A 17,502-nucleotide genomic window follows, 5' to 3' on the forward strand; every position below is an offset into this window, starting at 1 on the left:
AGAGAAATACGAGAGAAATTCAAAATAAAGCATCATTCACAGACAGTTAAAATTCGTTTGTGGGTGTCCTCATTTTCCTTTCCAAACTTGTTTTCTTGATAATGCACACTCATTGTGCTACAGTAAGTAGGTCCTCAATAATGAGCTTATCCCCACTTAGGTTTGTGTCTCGACTCGGGAGGAAGAAACCGTAAGTAAGTGACTAAGAAAAAATATATAAAAGGCAACTCTGGATACACCTCTGCCTTGCTTATGATCATGTCTTACCTAACATGAAGATAGTAAGGGCAATAAAAATGATCACATCACGTTTGTTCAGCTTTTTAAAGCTTGCAGAGCATTTCACACTACATATACCCCTTTGCAGTAAGGACAGGCATCCTATTCCCGTTTAATGGTGAGGATACTGAGGCTCAAGGAGGTCAGTGGATGAGCCAAAGATTGTGCCTAGTAAATGAGAGAGAATAGATAGGCCTTCTTACCTCCTGTTCTTTTCAGTCCACAGTTCTGCCTAATATTACCTGCCCAACCTATGACTTCCACAGGTCACTCTGGCAAAAGATGTTGTGGATACTTATTTGGGGACAAGAAATCTTAGGTAAAATTTTATGGGACCAGGGATACTATGGGACTTGCTTAATAAAATTTTGTTTTTTACTTATTTATTTATATACCTCATTTTTTTTTTTTAAAGACTTATTTATTTGAGAGAGAGAGAGAGAATGAGAGAGAGAGCATAAGCCAGGGGAGAGGCAGAGGGAGAGAAGCAGGCTCCCTGCTGAGCAGGGAACCCGCTACGGGGTTCAATCCCAGGACCCTGGGATCATGACCTGAGCTGAAGGCTGACACTTAACTGCTTAACCGACTGAGCCACCAAGGCACCCCTAAATACCCCACTTTAAATAAAAATGGGTTGACAGCAAGTACTCTTCAAAGTGTTAGGGTTTGTTCTAAAAAGCCTGAATAAATAACTTCTCTTCTTCATTATAAAATTCAATCCAAAGGGAAAAGGGGGGAAAAAACCAGAAATTAAGAATGTAAGAAGGTATCTCAAAGTTTGAATGCTTTGATTTTATACCAAAATAACCATAAAACCGTTCAATACTTATTTGCTTAGAAACCAGTTCCGGCATGAGGCGGCACACTCACTTTCAAGTGTTATCACGGTAGATGAAAAAGCAAAAGCAATCGGCAGGCATGAAAGTCTGTTCAAGTATGAAGGAAGTCAATATTAAAACTGGATTTTAGTTCTTCTAATACGGAAGTTCCCTCGATACTAGAACTTCTCTTTGTTTGAAGCTGGACCTAAATTATATACCACTACACACAGTATTATAAAGTGCTTCCTTATGACAGTAAAATGTACTTTACTGAAGGGACAGATCACTGACTTGAGTGCAACATATGCAAAAATATTTAACCACTGAAGCAAAATATAAATCCAATTAAGGAACACCTACAGTACTGTTCACATTCCCCAGTCCCATTTGCCCGTCTAGCAATGGCCTGCTGTCAGGCAGGGCAGTAAGAACACAGTTTTAGCCAAAGGGGGCAGACGCAGGGCAGCAAGAGAAAATACCCAACACCTGGATCCTTTACTTGACACATTTTTAAATAATGGGTTTCCTTTACCCACCATGTTTTGTTATTTTAATGTGTCTAAACATTAGTTTTTCAGTAAGACATAATATCTAAGATCTTTCCAGAACCACTCTGTACCTCTTCCTACCTTGCCCTAGCATCTCCATCATTACAAATACACATTATGGAAATATACATTTATCAACTGACACATGAATTAATTGGTTGGCTATATGGCAACAAAGCTAAAATACCATCTTGTTAGAAAGTGAGACAAATACTCGCAGTTATTAGAGGCCTCAAATATAAACTTTGGCAGATGATGGGTAACTATCCCAAGAGCTGAGAGAGTAACGGAGCCTCTAACTTCAGCCCTATGAGATGAGAGCACAGATTTCCTGTAAATATTTACTCCAGTCTCTGCTAAACAGTACCAAAGACTGAATGGAAGTAGCAGACCAATAGTGACTATAATATATATTATAGCAATAAACCCAATATAGGAGAATTATATTGTTTCAGTAACTTAAGTATAAAGGTACACTGTCTCTTTCCTGGATAATGTAATTTTTCCTTTAAAAAGACATGTATATATTATATGTAATATATAAATATTTATTAATACATATATTTATTTATTCTTTAATGGAGAATCATCAAGTGCCCAATAGAAATAAAATGTTACATTATCAGCGAAATTTTTCCATTACTCCAGTCAGGAACCATTCAATAAATTCAACCTTTTAAAATGATACAGAGAAGAAATCTAGCCATCTATAGGTAGCAGGAAACATCACCTCGGGTGAAGAATTTCATCTGTAGGAAGAGAAACCCTTAAGAAGCCCCTACTTTGGATTGCACTGTTGAAATGGCGATGAGAGATCTGGAAAACTAGCAACACAGAACAACTCATCAAGTTGAAGTTCCCTCTGCCTGAAACATGTTCTTTCCCCTTTAACCCTCAAAGAGGCAAAAGCTGTTACAACTTTTATGATAGAAGTACATCTTGCCAAACTCAGCTTTTATAATGTACTGAAAACTCCTTTCATGACCCAAGCTGTTTTTTGTCAATGGACAGATGTTATTTTTAACCAGAAGCTTTTTTCTTTATTAACAAATTAGAGTAAACATCACATTTGTGTGGCTGGAAGGGCACAGCCCATGTTGACAGCTGGGGAAAAGAAATTAATTTATGTTACTGAGTTCTTTTTATTCACTCATAACTAGAAATAAAGTCATAGTTAGAATTTTTAATAGTGCTAGTTGTTTCAAGAATCTTCATGAGGCTCCTCTACTCTTGTGAGCTTTTTCACATACCTAATTATGCTTGGGGAGGATGCCTTTAGCATTCTCCATAACAAAAATAAGTGCCAGATGATCTCTGTCCGGAACCAATGGACCATACTCACATTCACAAAATAATTATAGGCAGAAACAGAGCATAATATCAGAAAAAGAGCCAGCCTTCCTAAACCACTCAATCTTTTCAGAAAGGATGTGCACCCCCCTCCTTCCTGATATATCACAGCTATTTCTAGAATAAACTCAGCATGTACCAATCCTTTACTCCCTGCTCTCAAAACAGCAGTGAATCAAATAAGCCATTATTCATATTTAGCGGCTTTGGAAATGATGGCTAAACTGTAGCTTCCACAATAGATGCATGAGGACCACAAACCCACCATAACCAACCACATCACATACGGTAAATAGCAGCTAGAAACTGAATTGTTGGACAAGACAGAATTGAAGTAGTAGGACCTCCAACCCAATCCCTCTAATAAGATTTTCTATGGTTTTGACAATTAAGCACAAACTGCTTCTCTCAGGCAAATCATCATTTATCACATAAAATACATATTAACTTACAGTGATATCAAAAGAGTAATCAGCCTAATTTTTTAGAGGACCAGACTTACTGAATAATATTTGCCTTAAATGTGAAAATCAAGATGAGAAAAGAACAAACTGATCAGGGGCTTTTATTTTTCTTCATGGGAAAACCCTCAAGTACTTTGTTCTAATCCGTTCTACATAGCACCTTAGATTCCCCACAAAAGCCTGGCTTCAGAGTCAGAAATCTGCAGTTCTATTTCTAGCACTGAGAGTGAATCCTCCCTTTGCCTCCAACTCTCAACTGTGAAATGGGAATAATAATAATTATCCCCTCCATTGCTCATAAATACGAGTGTGTGGCAGCCTCCGTGGACAGACAGAAGATGACAGCAAGCCAAGTGTCTGCAAGATGCTGGGAGAATCATAACCATATCCTACCACGTCACCAAATATCAAAGAACAGTTGTTTGCCTTCACATGGATGGCAAGAAGGGCCCCTAAGCAGATAACGTCCACCCACCTGGCACCAGTCCAGGTGCAAGCACAAGGCTCAAGTACATTCAGCCAATAACAGGGTAACTAGAGAACCATGCGGACACTACACACAGAGAGAGCTGCTAGATCCATGCTTCTTAACAGGTGCATGGCAGTAATACTGCTTATTACAAATAGTAATAATAACAATCATAAACATGAGAGCATAACTTTCTTCCCCCTTCTTAAGGAAAAATGACAAATGATCATTACCAAATGACCACAAAACCAGACTTTTCAGGTCTCCCCACAGTAGGACAGGGTAGAGCGTTAAAGCACACCGCTGAGTACAGAAGCAGTCCTTCACAAGGACTACCACATTCCTGGTGGGATTTCCTTGATTGGATTTCACAGGATGCAGCCATTGTAAATGGCCCCACATTACTCATACACAAAAAGGCTAATCAGACTCCCTACTCAGTGATTATAGCATGCACTGGTTCAGAGGACAGCAAATGGATAAAACTGTTTCCTGGAAAAATGTTAACATGCTTGGATATATTGTTCAGATTATTGCCCTGAAATAGTTTTATGACATTACTGAATTACATTCCCTTGAATTGCCGAGCTCCTTTTGTTCATTCAAATGATGCTGTATTTCACCTCTAGACTAGAAACACTCTCCTGTACAGAAGAAAAGAATGAGCCAGACAGGAGCAGATGATAGGGGGGTTCACAAATAGTCATGATTTGCTACTCAATTAACTCGTGTTATTGTTAAATAAAAAGCCCTTTAAAATATTTTTTACTTGTAGCTTCTAGAGAAAAACAGTAAGAAAAATGAAAATGCAAGAGCAACTTAACACTTCATGGTATGTTTTTTTCTTTCAAGCCCCAGTAAAATTAGTCCAAAGAGACATAAACAAAACCATAGGGGCACAAGAGCTGGACATCAGCCATGATCTGAGTCAGCTAGCTGTTCGCCAGGTAATTGCTCAGACAGAACTGCAAGGCTCTGCTGGAATGTTTTCAAGTGAACAACCAAGTTACAGAAAACAGGCATTGTGATAATCCCATTAATTGAATATGGTATGATCATTTCCTTTGATCATTTGTCCACTTGCTGGTGGACTAATATTAACGACCAATATTATTCCCCTTTTAAGTGTCTAAGAAATATAAAAATAAGGAGAAAATATCTGTATGATAAGAAAAAATAGCCCAAATCTATGAATCGGGAGGCCATAAGGAAATGTTCTCCTTTTCCCCCCTAATCTGGGAGCCCTTGTCTCAGTGTAGGATGCTGAAACCATTTGAGATCACTGCAGAGTCACAGCCCTTCCTGCTCACCTGAGGAAACCTAAAAGAGGCGGAAGTCACTTGTCCTTGCCCAGGACCCACAAAAAAAGCACCCGCCCCTGAAAAGTTCCTCTTCACATGATAATTTTATGATGTCAACTCGAATTTTATGATGTCAACTCGAAGATTACAAACTGCTCTTTAAACTCTTCTTCAGCACAAGCTGAAGTCAGGCATTACCTTCTGTTTACCTACGGCACTCTGTAAGTCTAGCTTCTAACTCTCTGAGCTCAGCTGCAAGGTAGATCAACTGGAGGCCTCGTAACGTGCTGTGCGGGCAGTGAGGACGTGATCCTAAGAACCGTAATGTGCTTCCTTTTAGAATAAGAACTTATGTGATACAACACGTAACAGTAAAAGTGTGCAAATTTAAGTGTGCAGATTAATGATTTTTCTATATGTGTGTGTATATATGCACAGAATCACATATATACATACATGTATGTGTATATATATATGTACCTATTGCCAATTTTCCAATAAAACGTAGAGCAACCTAAAGCAACTCTGACCTCTGAAACATTTACCATCTGTATGATGTTGGACAAGTTACTTAAATTCTCAGACTCAGTTTCTTCATCTGTAAAATCCATATCCCTATAGTTTAGAATTTAAAAATATTATTATAAGAGGGGCACCTGGCTAGCTCAGTCAGAGGGGCATGCGACTCTTGATCTCAGGGTTGTGGGTTCAAGCCCCATGTTGGGTGCAGAGATTACTTAAAATAAATAAACTTTAAAAAATATATATATTATTGTGAGAATTAAATCAACTAATCCCTAAGAATAAACTAGTACATGGCCCAATTAATTATTAAATTGTTATTCTTACTACTCTACAAGTGCCAAGTAATTTGATAGCATGAAAGACAGGCTAAATCATTATTTCAGATTAAACCTTTCCAATATGCTTGCTCTGGATGTATCCTCATTCTACTGATTATCTAGCCAAGACCACTCTAGAAGCACATTGTAGACCCCAGCAGGTCAGGGAGAAGCTTACCTTGTGGGCACAGGGACCTCAGTCAGGGCACCCAGCATGACCGCCTGCTGGAGCCGAACAAAGGCAATGAAAGGAGTATCCAAGAAGTCAACCTCCCCAACAAGCACATTGGAGGCTTCTGCATCACGTGGCAGTTTTTTCATGAACTTATTCTTCAGCTGCATGGGAAAAGCCAAGAATACACAACTTATTTCCAGAGAAGGGAACAAGAAGAGACACTCCATATATCACTCAAGGAAATTCCTTTATGTGAGTCTACACACAACAGGCTCTAGCTAGCCATTTTTCTATTATGTTTAGCCATTCTATTATAAAAAACATTACTCTGTACTTTGGATTCAAAAATATTAAGGGTATAATCACATGGCTTACATATAAAAAATGTTTACATATAAAACAACTCATTTATTTTTCACTCACTTAGTAAACATATGTTGAGAGTCTACTATGAGCCAGGCATTGATCTAACCCCTAGGGATACAGGGATAGATCAACAAATTACATCTTCCTTGGGTCATATTTCACCAGAGGAGAAATAGAATATGATTTAAAGTAGTGATAAGTGCTAAGAAGGAAAAATAAAACAGGTTAGAGGGTACTATTTTAGACAGGGTAGTCAGGGAAAGCCTCTGAAGAAGTACATTTTACACTGGATTGAGGGGATAAGCCATGCAAAGATCTGCTCAAAGAACATTCTAGGCAAAGAGAACAGCAAGTGCAAAAGCTCTGAGGCAGAAAAGAACTTGGTAGAGAGGTATAGTGAGAAAGTTGAGTGTGGTGGGAGATAAAGGAGCAAGGAAGAGAAAATAGCAGCAAATGAAGTTGCATAGGTAAGGGGGGGGGGCAGGTGGTAAGAACCTTGAAGGCCACAGTAAGGAGTTTGGGATGTTTTAGGTGAGTCTTGCCTACTAAAAATCCAGGTGGAAAGGTGGCATAGGAGGACATCCATTTAGAAGATATTAACACATAAACAGAATTTAGGACCATGAGACAGGACGACACAAGCTTGAGTATGAGTGTAGATAGAGAAGAGGGATAAGACCTAAACCCTGGGCCACTTTATTTTTTATAGGGATGGGAGGAGATCTCAGCAGAGGACACCCTCACAGAGCAGCCAGTGAGGTTGGAGGAAAACCAGGATATGCCAACGATCAGGTGAAGAAAGGGCTCAATTAAGAGAGTATATCAGCTGAGTCACAGGCTGCTGAAAGTTCAAATAAGATGAGAACCAAGAATGGACCAATGAATTCGTCAAGATGGAGGTGCCGGGTGATCTTGACAAGAGCAGTTATGGTGGCCACCAGGGTGCCCAGTGAAGAAGTGGAGACAGGCAGTAGAGAGAATTATTTTGAGAAATATTGCTACCAAGAAAAGGCAAGGAACAGGAAAGTAGGTAAAGGAAAACATAAAATAGAGAATTTCTTTTAAATGGCAAGTGTGCTAACACCTTGGAATGTTAATGAGACAGATTACTGCTGCAGGAGATACAGGGGACAACCACAAAAGGAGTTCAAGCAACCTTGAACTATGGAAAAGAGAACTGAGAAGTGAGCTAGGGAGGAAGTGGGGAAGGGTATGTGGAAATTTGAGGAGAGGGGTAAAGGTATAAAGAGATTTTCTTGGGGAGGAAAGGTTGCTTCTTATGGTCACTTGGAAAGCTTATCTTGTAGGTGTTATTTGTCCCTTTCCTGGCCTTCCCCAAGTTCTACTTAGAACAGGCCTGTTCAGGCACTCTTCAATGAGTGGGAAACACCTCCCACAGCTCAAGGAAAACATTTCAACAATCGTGGAAGGATGGAGATAAGAATTTTGCAGGATCATATGAAAGGGACCAACTTCTGATATATACTAATCATCAATATAAATGCCCCTCCCCTTAGGTCAAAAGATACCAGTGAACTCAGTACTTTTTGCCATGAATTACTGCTGAGAGAGGAAATGGCAGACATGGCCCAATTTTCCCCATTAATAAACTGAGGGTTTTAGAGGGGATGGGGTGGGGGGATGGGTTAGCCCAGTGATGGGTATTAAGGAGGGCACATATTGAATGGAGCACTGGGTGTTATGCACAAACAATGAATCATGGAACACTACATCAAAAACTAATGATGTAATGTATGGTGATGAACATAACATAATAAAATAAAAATAAAAAATAAAAAATAAAAAGGTTATAGTAAAAAAAAGTTATAGGAGTTATAGTAACAATTTCCATTTATAGAGTTTTCTTTTTCTTTTTCTTTCTTTTTGTTTTGGTAAGCTCTACACCCAATGTAGGGCTTGAACTCATGATCCTGAGATCAAGTCTCACATGCGCTACCTGTGGAGACACCCAGGCACCCCCATCTGCAGAGTTTTTAATTGGGGAAAATAAGTGACATGAGAAGTAATCCCTAAAACTCCATCACCCTCGTTAGCATTTTTGCAGAATTTTTTAAATTTGGTACTGCACATAAGAAGAAAGCTATGAGGCAAAAAGCAAGGACATCAGGGCTAATAATTTAGTGGAAACAAACAACACACAAAAAAGCAAAGGAAGATATTTAGATGTTAGGAACATGACTACTTCTAAGCAGTAAGGGAATTTTCCAAAGTTTATACCATTAGTCCTCCAAGAAATGTTAATATTTTTTAAAAAATCTATTTGATTCTATAAATAGTTAAAGAGCAGCCATGGGAAGGGTCTAAAAGCATCAAATTGCCAAAACTGTTATTATCACCTAAGGAAGTTGCAGTAGTGAACTGTTTTCTAAAACACAGAGTACAGTATAGGGTATGGTTAAGTGGCACAAACGCCTAACAAAATATCACTGCTAGAATAATCTTCCTCAGGTTCTTTCCAGAGAGTTCCCATTACCAACAGCTCTATATAATAATCTGATTTTATTTCCCATTCTCTTCAGCACACTCTTTGCTCTATCTAGTTAGGCAGGTAATCTGATAATCCTATTCTATTTTATGTAGTTAGACTCCCACACACATTATAAAAATTTCCTTTCCACATTTCTAACTTTTCTAAACATCCTTCTACCTCCTCTAAACATCAAGCATGAGCCATTTAACCATCTCAGCCCCACTTTCTTGGGAACTCTGGAAGCACTCACTTCTGAATCATACTTTTGAAAGCTTAAATCTTTTCCCCAAATTTCCTGAGGTTTAGAATAGTTTATCCCCCATTGTACTGGATACCTACTTTGCACATAATTCAGCTGTAATAAATATTATGAATGGAAAGAATGAACTCTGTAGCACTAAAAATCAGACCAAAAACCATCAAATGCCCAGGAAAGTTAGCTTCCCAAGGCTCACTCTAGAATCTGTGTCCAAATCTGTCACTAATAAACTACCTGACTCAGAACACATGCAGAATAGCCTACAGTCAATTATATTCCTCCACAAAATGTCTTAGAGTACTATGTTACATTTACTGAGATTATCATACCCATATTGGAAAATTAGGAGTGTATTTTTAAGGCCAAAGGACGTAAACTATATTCTATATGCTCTAAAGAGATGTAGTTCTAAAGACATGTTCCTTCAGATCAGCAGATCTCAAACTGTGTTTGTGAAATGCTAGTGTTCTCAGAGAAACTAATAGCTTTTCTAAAATGAACATGTATGGTATCTGAGGTACCTCAGAACTCAGCCCCTGAGTGGTTCTTTCCTATCTATTACACACTCCCTGGGTGAGTTCATCAAATCTCATGCCTTTAAACACCTTCTATATGCTGATGACTCACACATTTCTATCTTCAGCCAGGACCTCCTCCCTGAACTCCAGACCTGTAACATCTCCACTTGGATGTCTAATAGGCATTTCAAACTTCACTTATCCAAAAACTGAGCCCCCACCCCCAGTAGTCTCCTCAAACTGGCTCTTTCTGCAGTCTTCCTCATCTGGCTAATGGTTACCATTCTTTCATTGCTAAGGCCAAAATCTTGCTGTCACCTTAGACACTTACCTTCCTCTCACACCCCATGCCCATTCTATCCAGCAAATCCTATTGGATCCACATTCAAAGTATACCCAGAATCTGATCATTTCTCACCACCTTCACTGCCTCTACCTTCGTCCACTATCATCTGCTATGATCATCTCTCTCTCCTGGATAATGGCATTGGTTTCTTGGCTGGATTATCTGCTTCTGCTCTTGCCCCCCGTCTATTCACCAAAGTAGCTACAGCAGTCAAATCAGAAGTCAGATCCTGTCATTCCTCTTCTCAAACCCCGGGGGGGAAGGCAATGCTGTCAGGGACAAGTCACAACCCCAGCATCATCTGGCTCCTTATCAGCAACCTGACCTTATTTCCTACTGCTCTCTCCCAGTCTTCCCCATGCCCACTACTCCAGACTCCATGTCCTCCCTCAAACATGCCAGGTACACTCTAACCTCAGGGCCTTTACACTTGCTGTTGCTTCCCAATGTAATGTCTGCATGGTTTCCTCTCTTATTTTCTTTGGATCTTTATTTAAAAGTCACCTTTTCATCAATGAGTCTTTCCCTGGCCACATTAGTTAAAATATCAGCCTTCTTCTACCCACAGATTCTTTTTACTCCTCTTTCCTGCTTTATTTTTTCCTTCTTTGTACTTATCACAAACATGCCGTGTTTTACCTATTGTCTTTATTATCTGCCTCCCCACTAGAAAGTTCCATGAAGGTATTAATATCCATCTATTTTGTTCAGTGTTGTATCTCTAATGCCTTGAAGAGTGCCTGAAGAGAAAGGTTGAATAAATATCTGTTGACTGGATGAATGGTGGTTACTATTTCTGCTCTTCCCAATAAGCTGTTCAAACTCCTCTCTTAAAGGTTCTGGATATAACCACTGACCAGGTCATCTCAATGGACAAAAGGCCTGGATACAGCCAATCTTAGTAAACTCCTCCCCTGATAACAGTGACTGGACCAAAGGATGGATGTGTGACTCAGGCAGGAACCAAATCCTTGTGGGAAATTAATATTTTACTTGTATAAAAATCAGCATTTTCCCTTTCACCTGAGGTTATTCCCCTCCATGTTGAAAGGACCTGTCATAGGACTGTCCACACTAGGAGAGAATGAGGTCAGCACCCAAAAGAAAACAGACAAAAGCAAGAGAGAAAAATGGATGAAAAGAGAGATTGCTGAGTCCCAAGTCCCAGGCCCTGAGGTCCTGCAGCTTCTCCATTCTGTGAACTCATCAAGAATTCTTACTTGTTACATAAGCCAGAAAATTCCATATTGGGTTTAAATTAATTTGAGGTGATTTCTGTCTACTTAAGAGTCCAGACCCTTTGCAAAAATGTATTTGTCAAACAAATTTGAGGAATACAAGTTAAATAAGATTAAATGTTTCTATACTACAGATATTCTCAGAGCCCTGAATATGCCTACATGCCTAGGAATGCTTTATCTACTACTAGGAGATAAATAAGGCACATTATGATATGAAAACAGATTTTTAAAATGCTATTTGGACAAATTTTCTCACTTCCCATTTAAATCCACTCTCAACTCCATTTAATTCTCTTCAAACTTTATGGATGCCTATAATGTTTAATGCCTGGTAGTGGGCGGCAGATAGACCCTACTCTAAGAAAAAATTACAAACATTAAACAAAAAGGTAAAGAATAACCAGAAACTAAGAGAACAATAACAGATAATGAAAGCAAGAACAGAATCTAGGGCTTTCAAATCAGGTTAAAAATCACCCAATAAATTCATCTGGATTGAATTCGAAAGATAAAGTTTGGCATTCCTTTCCTATAGATCACTAGTTGCTTCTCCAAGGGATACACAGCTATGAGAACACACACAGTGAATACGAATTCCTTTACCCAAACTTGATCTCAAAGAAATCTATTTCAAATGGCTGTTATGTGGAGCTACAACTGGAACACCACCAACTCTGTGAATCCAGATGCGTGCATTTCAAATGCCTTTTAATACTAGCATGCATTCTTTCTTCCAGAGTAAGATCTTGCTATAAATACTCAGAAGTATATGGCTTGCCCTCTGCCATACATGTTCATTTTTATAATTTCTTATATGTCCTTACTTTCTGAGTGGTGTTCTAAGACTCAGGGATCACAGTATTAGCATACCAAGAAACTAGAGATTATAACAAAGCAGAACAAGTAGGCTGATTATGAAAGAGATGGGTTACTTGGGATGATGGCTCTGTGAGATGATGCAAAGTTACTCACACAAGTGATATGTACCATATATAGCTAATTGAAAAGTCTATCTTCTGTACTCTACTCAGGTCCTAGATTCTCCTGCCATCTTCCATGAAGGCAGTTTTTAGGTTTTCTGTATGGGACCCATTACTAAGTAATGGCTAACCAATGTTAACTGACTGGGATGACCATTTGATTAACACTGTGTCCTCCTAGCCTCCTTACTATCACCCTCAGACCAACAGCATCACCTGGTAAGTAGGTCCAGACTATCATATTATTCCCAGTCACGTAAGTCATTTAAACCCTACCTCTTTTTGCCTGCCATTATTAGCATATGCCAAAATAAGTGCATCTGTTATGAAGTGTCATTTTTAACCAGGAGTACTCATAGCTTGTCATTTGAATCTGATTTATTAGAATGGATCCTATGGGCTGTTCAATGTCCTTACTACAAATGATGTTTTAAAAATCATGTAAACTTGAGGATACTTTCTCATTATTTTTACAAAGCTTACACCTACTGCTACTGCATTCTATACATTCTCTTTTCCTCTCAATGAGAATAAGTTTAATCTTCCAATCTGTACTTATTTTCAATTCACCCTGCTTAATGAATCATGTCTGCATGCTAACATCCACCTGCTTTCCTGGGTAAAGAGCTTATTCCTGGCTTTCTTATTGGTGTTCCTTCTTACCTTCTTTTCTTCTTCTTAGCTTATTTTTTCTTCTTCCTGCTGATTCCCCCCTTTCCGTTCTCTCTGAAAATTGCTAGCTCTTATTCCTTCCCAAACAAACTCATCTGCTAAGCTCACTACAGATCACTCTGGGGCCATGTCCTCCCACTGCAAAGAAATCTTAGTGGTAAAGTAGGGTCACCACACCTATCAGTTTCTTTATGGCAGTCCCAGTTTACCCCATTTCCTGATATAATTATTAATACTACCTTCTTTCATTCTCAAAAGTGTCTTGTGCTAAAAAAAATTATATGGTCTTGAGCAGTGCATAAGATATGGCATTGGAGAATAAATCCATGCTGTGGAACCTTTAGGATTCAAGGAACTTAAAAGTATGAGAGAACGCCTAGGTCAAACAGCATCTTGGTAAATTATTTACGCTACTTGAGTATAAATTTATTCATTTACTATATGCAAACAATATTAACTGTTAGGGTAGGAAAAAAGTGCTCTCTCACTCACCAGAGTGAGATGATTCTGCCTCTGTCCGCTCCCTTTCTCTACACCTTGGGGGATGGAAATGGCCAATTTGATGGAGCAGAGTTTGACAAATTCATTGGTACTTTTTTCCAATGGGAAGGTTACAGTGCCTTGAAGACAAGAAGCAAGCTAACTGTTCTCTGTTACAAAAAGATAAGTGAATGGATTTAAAAAGAGAGAGAGAGAGAGAGACCCGACATCTTCATCCCTGTGGCTCGTTAGGTAAGGAGACTCAGAATCTGTTTCATAGGCTCAACCACATTTCTCTATCATAACACATGGCTCTTAAGTCTATGAATCCCAGGATTTAGAGTCTGTGTGGGTGGTTGCAGGCCTGGAGCTGTGTATTTAGTGAACTAAAAATGTCCAACCTAAAAAAATGTTCCTAAGAGACTTCACTTTCAGCTATGGTGAACTAGCTTGCATCACACTAACCCTTCCAGCAAGAAAAACTGAAGAATTTTTGTAATCTGCTTAAAGGCACCAGAAAGTTACTGTGACATTAAAAACTTGAGGAACCAATATCCTTGAAAAAGGAAACTGCATAAAGGTGAGGCTAAATTCAGCTCTGCTTTTCTACTAAAGGCATTTGATGATTCCTAAGTAGCTGCAGAGCTTCAGAAATTGAGCAGAGCCTTCAGCAGCTTCAAAATAATGGCCAAGCATGCCAGGCATTTAGTTGGGACCTCTAAAGGACAAGATCCAAGGCTTAAGGGCAAACTAGTAATAGACTAATCCACATAAAGACCAAAACCCAGCTTCCAATCAGCTCAATTCCAGACTGAATATTAGGGTGACCTGCCCCTCACCTAAATGCCAGCCAAAAGCAAAAGAAATAAACTCTGAAGAAGAGAATATCATCCTGAGTATCAACTTATCTCTACTATGTACATATTATATCAGAATTATAATCAGAATTACTAGGCATACTAGCAGATAAAATCAAATGACTGGGGCCCAAGAGAAAGAAAAACCAGAAATTAGAAACAAAGGAGAGCTTCATATTGTAATTATCAGACACACTTTGAAATAACAGTAATATTTTTAAAATATTGATTACAACATGGAGAATTTCAGCAGAATCATATTTAAAAACAAAGTAGATTTCTTGGAGATTAAAAGATGCATTATTGATTTATTAAAGTCAGTATTACTCATAATATAAAAATATGACATATCAAAATTTGTAGAATATAAGCATGTGCATTGGATAAAATTCATGGCCTTAAATGCAAATATTACAAAAGAAGGAAAGCCAAAGTTTGATGATCTAAATATATATCTCAAGAAATGAAAATAAACCAGAAAATGAAACTCAAAGAAGGTATAAAGTAGAAAATAATAAAAATAAGAAAATAAATCATGACAAAGAAAACAAACATACTATGCTGGTCATGTTCTATTTCATAATCTGAATAACAATTATAAATATGTGTTCACAATGTGAAAAATCATCAAGTAGATTTATGATTTATAAACGTCTGTATATGTAAATCACCCACATATATTTTACTGTAATAAAATATTTATACTACAATGAGTTTCTTAATAAATAAACTATTATTTCATTGCAAATCTGGCTTACATGGAGTTCTCCCTTGGCAGAAAATCCTTAAAGGAAATCAAGGACAGTGAAAACTAAAACCATATTCCATAGCCCTAACTCATAAAGGATTTTGTAAAGATTGGACGAGATAAGAGGTAAAATACCTGGCAAGATATAAAAAACAAAAATATGGGGCTCACTCCTTTCCCATTCTTTTTGGTTTCTCCAACATGGGAAGTAAACCTCCTTACTGTCTTCACTCTTCCTATCTTGCATATCAGGGAGACCCCCTGACTGTGTTATATCTGAGGTGATATATGCCTGCCTTTATTTTCCAATAGTATATAAACCATTAATAGCCCACTACTCAACATGAATATAATATAACCTAATCAAGTACACTGTCCTCAGGTTAAAATTAGCTTCCACCAGTGTTGGCATGAAGAAGCAGACCATCAAAAGTAGCCTTGTGAAAATGAATCCCTGGGATAATCTTTGAAATACGTTTGACCTACCAAAAACTATGGATATTACTTGGAGTAAACCTATAGTCTCAAACTCTGGGAATCCTGGAGTAATGGCTGGAAACCAGTGAGTGCCTAGAGCTGGCCTCTGTGGTTAACTGAAGAATGTCCCTATCTCCCATCCTCCTCCCCACTTTCCAGCAGCCCTCTCATCCCACATACAAAGAAGAGAGCTGATCTGAAATAGTCAAATTCTAAGTCAATTAGCCTATACCAGCTTTTCCCCCAGGTACGGGGAAAATAGTTATTCTTGCCAAAAGCTCTATTCTGGCCTTTCTTCATAGTTAGGGGTTCCCAGTGTAAAAGCAGGCCTACTCTTGTGTTCCAAATACAAGGAGCTTGTTTTGCTTCCATGCTCTTCCTAGTTCACCAGGGTTATACATTGGGGTTTGCAGCCAAAGCCTCAGACAGTAATAAAAGAATTCTTGGCCTTTGTTTCCCTGTGTACACACTTCCCTTGATGATCTTCTAAAAACAGTGTTGGACTGAGGACAAGGGTTTGGTGTTTCTGAACTGCGTGGACAAACACCATCTCTTCAACATACCCCAGCCCTCCATTCCTAAATCTCATTTCTTTCTTATAAATTGTGTGGTTGCCCAACTTGGAAATGGCAGAAGGAGGAAAATGATAAGAATTACTGTTTCATAAGCTTAAACAGGTATTGTGTTTTATTTCAAAACCACATAAGAAAAAAGCATCTTAAACTTTTCTGTTACATGAAGATATCCTTTACTCATCCCTTAAGCTAATTTGTGGGACTTTCTTGGTCTAATAGACAGAACTACTGGAATAATTTCTACACACATTTTTTTGTTTTGTTTTTAATGGAAGCTCTGATTGCCCTTTAGGTTATCTTCAAGCTGTGATTTAGAAGAATATCTCCAAAGGCTAAATTTAAAAACTATTGCCCCAATGTCTAAGAGGCCTTAAAAAGGGGGGGGGGGTAGCTATTGCTTGATCACCTACAGATTCCAAAATCTAGGCAATCACTTATAATGTTATTAGTACTGAACATTTATGACATGATTTGAGATTTCCAGAGTGTATAAAATATGAAAGAGTGCAAACAAAGTCATTAACTAAGACAAGATGCCAAAAGGCTCTATGGCTACATGTTTTTACTTTTTGAACACTCTTGTCCTTTCGTTTATTCCATTTCTTAAAATACAAAATGAAAACAGTCCCCTGAGGGTGAAAATTTGATTTTCTAATTTTTCCTTCCAAATATAGACATCTTACCACCATTAATGCAAATGATTCTGCAAAGCAGCACATTCACAAATGGCTATTAAACTAAATATAACATTAAGTACAATCCATTAGTTCTGATTTCCTAAATAGGATGAAATTTCAAGTACTGACCTAGTTTGAAATCAACTTGTCAAAATCTCTAGTCACATTTTCTTATGTCTTCCATCATTAAAAAATCATACTGTCAATACGCTTATAGCTATTTACAGTCTTTAAAACACTTTCGCAATTACTACCTTACTTGAATTCTTATAGCAAGCTTATGAGAAATATATTATTAAACCATTTTCCAGGTGAAAGAAACTGAAGTTCAAGAAGGTGAAGGGACTTCATGAAACTCACACAGCTAAATGGTCAAGCCAGGACATGAATTCTAACTTTTAATGCTCTGTTGACTTCACTACACTGTGAAACCCTTAAATTTCTGATGAATATATTTTGCTACCTAAAATTTAGAAGAGAGTGCTCTGAAATCTCTAAATCTCTTACACAGGGACACCTGGGTCTCTCAGTCAGTCAGTTAATCGGCTGCCTTCAGCTCAGGTCAT

At 38.2% G+C, this 17,502-nt stretch overlaps 1 protein-coding gene across 5 annotated transcripts in view; it reads right to left on the reverse strand.

Moving 5' to 3' along the window:
• The window catches only part of SLC4A4 (solute carrier family 4 member 4), a 351,065-nt gene that overhangs the window by 113,846 nt on the left and 219,717 nt on the right, over positions 1-17,502 (reverse strand). For all 5 annotated transcript variants that reach the window (XM_035004843.1, XM_035004842.1, XM_035004844.1 and 2 more), the window contains exon 8: positions 6,253-6,410. In XM_035004843.1, coding sequence (XP_034860734.1) covers positions 6,253-6,410 — 158 coding nt within the window. The remainder of the gene's footprint in view (positions 1-6,252; positions 6,411-17,502) is intronic.

This window comes from Mirounga leonina, unplaced genomic scaffold (genome assembly GCF_011800145.1).
Source record: "Mirounga leonina isolate KUSES-001 unplaced genomic scaffold, KU_Mleo_1.0 Mir_129, whole genome shotgun sequence".
Lineage (NCBI taxonomy): Eukaryota > Metazoa > Chordata > Mammalia > Carnivora > Phocidae > Mirounga > Mirounga leonina.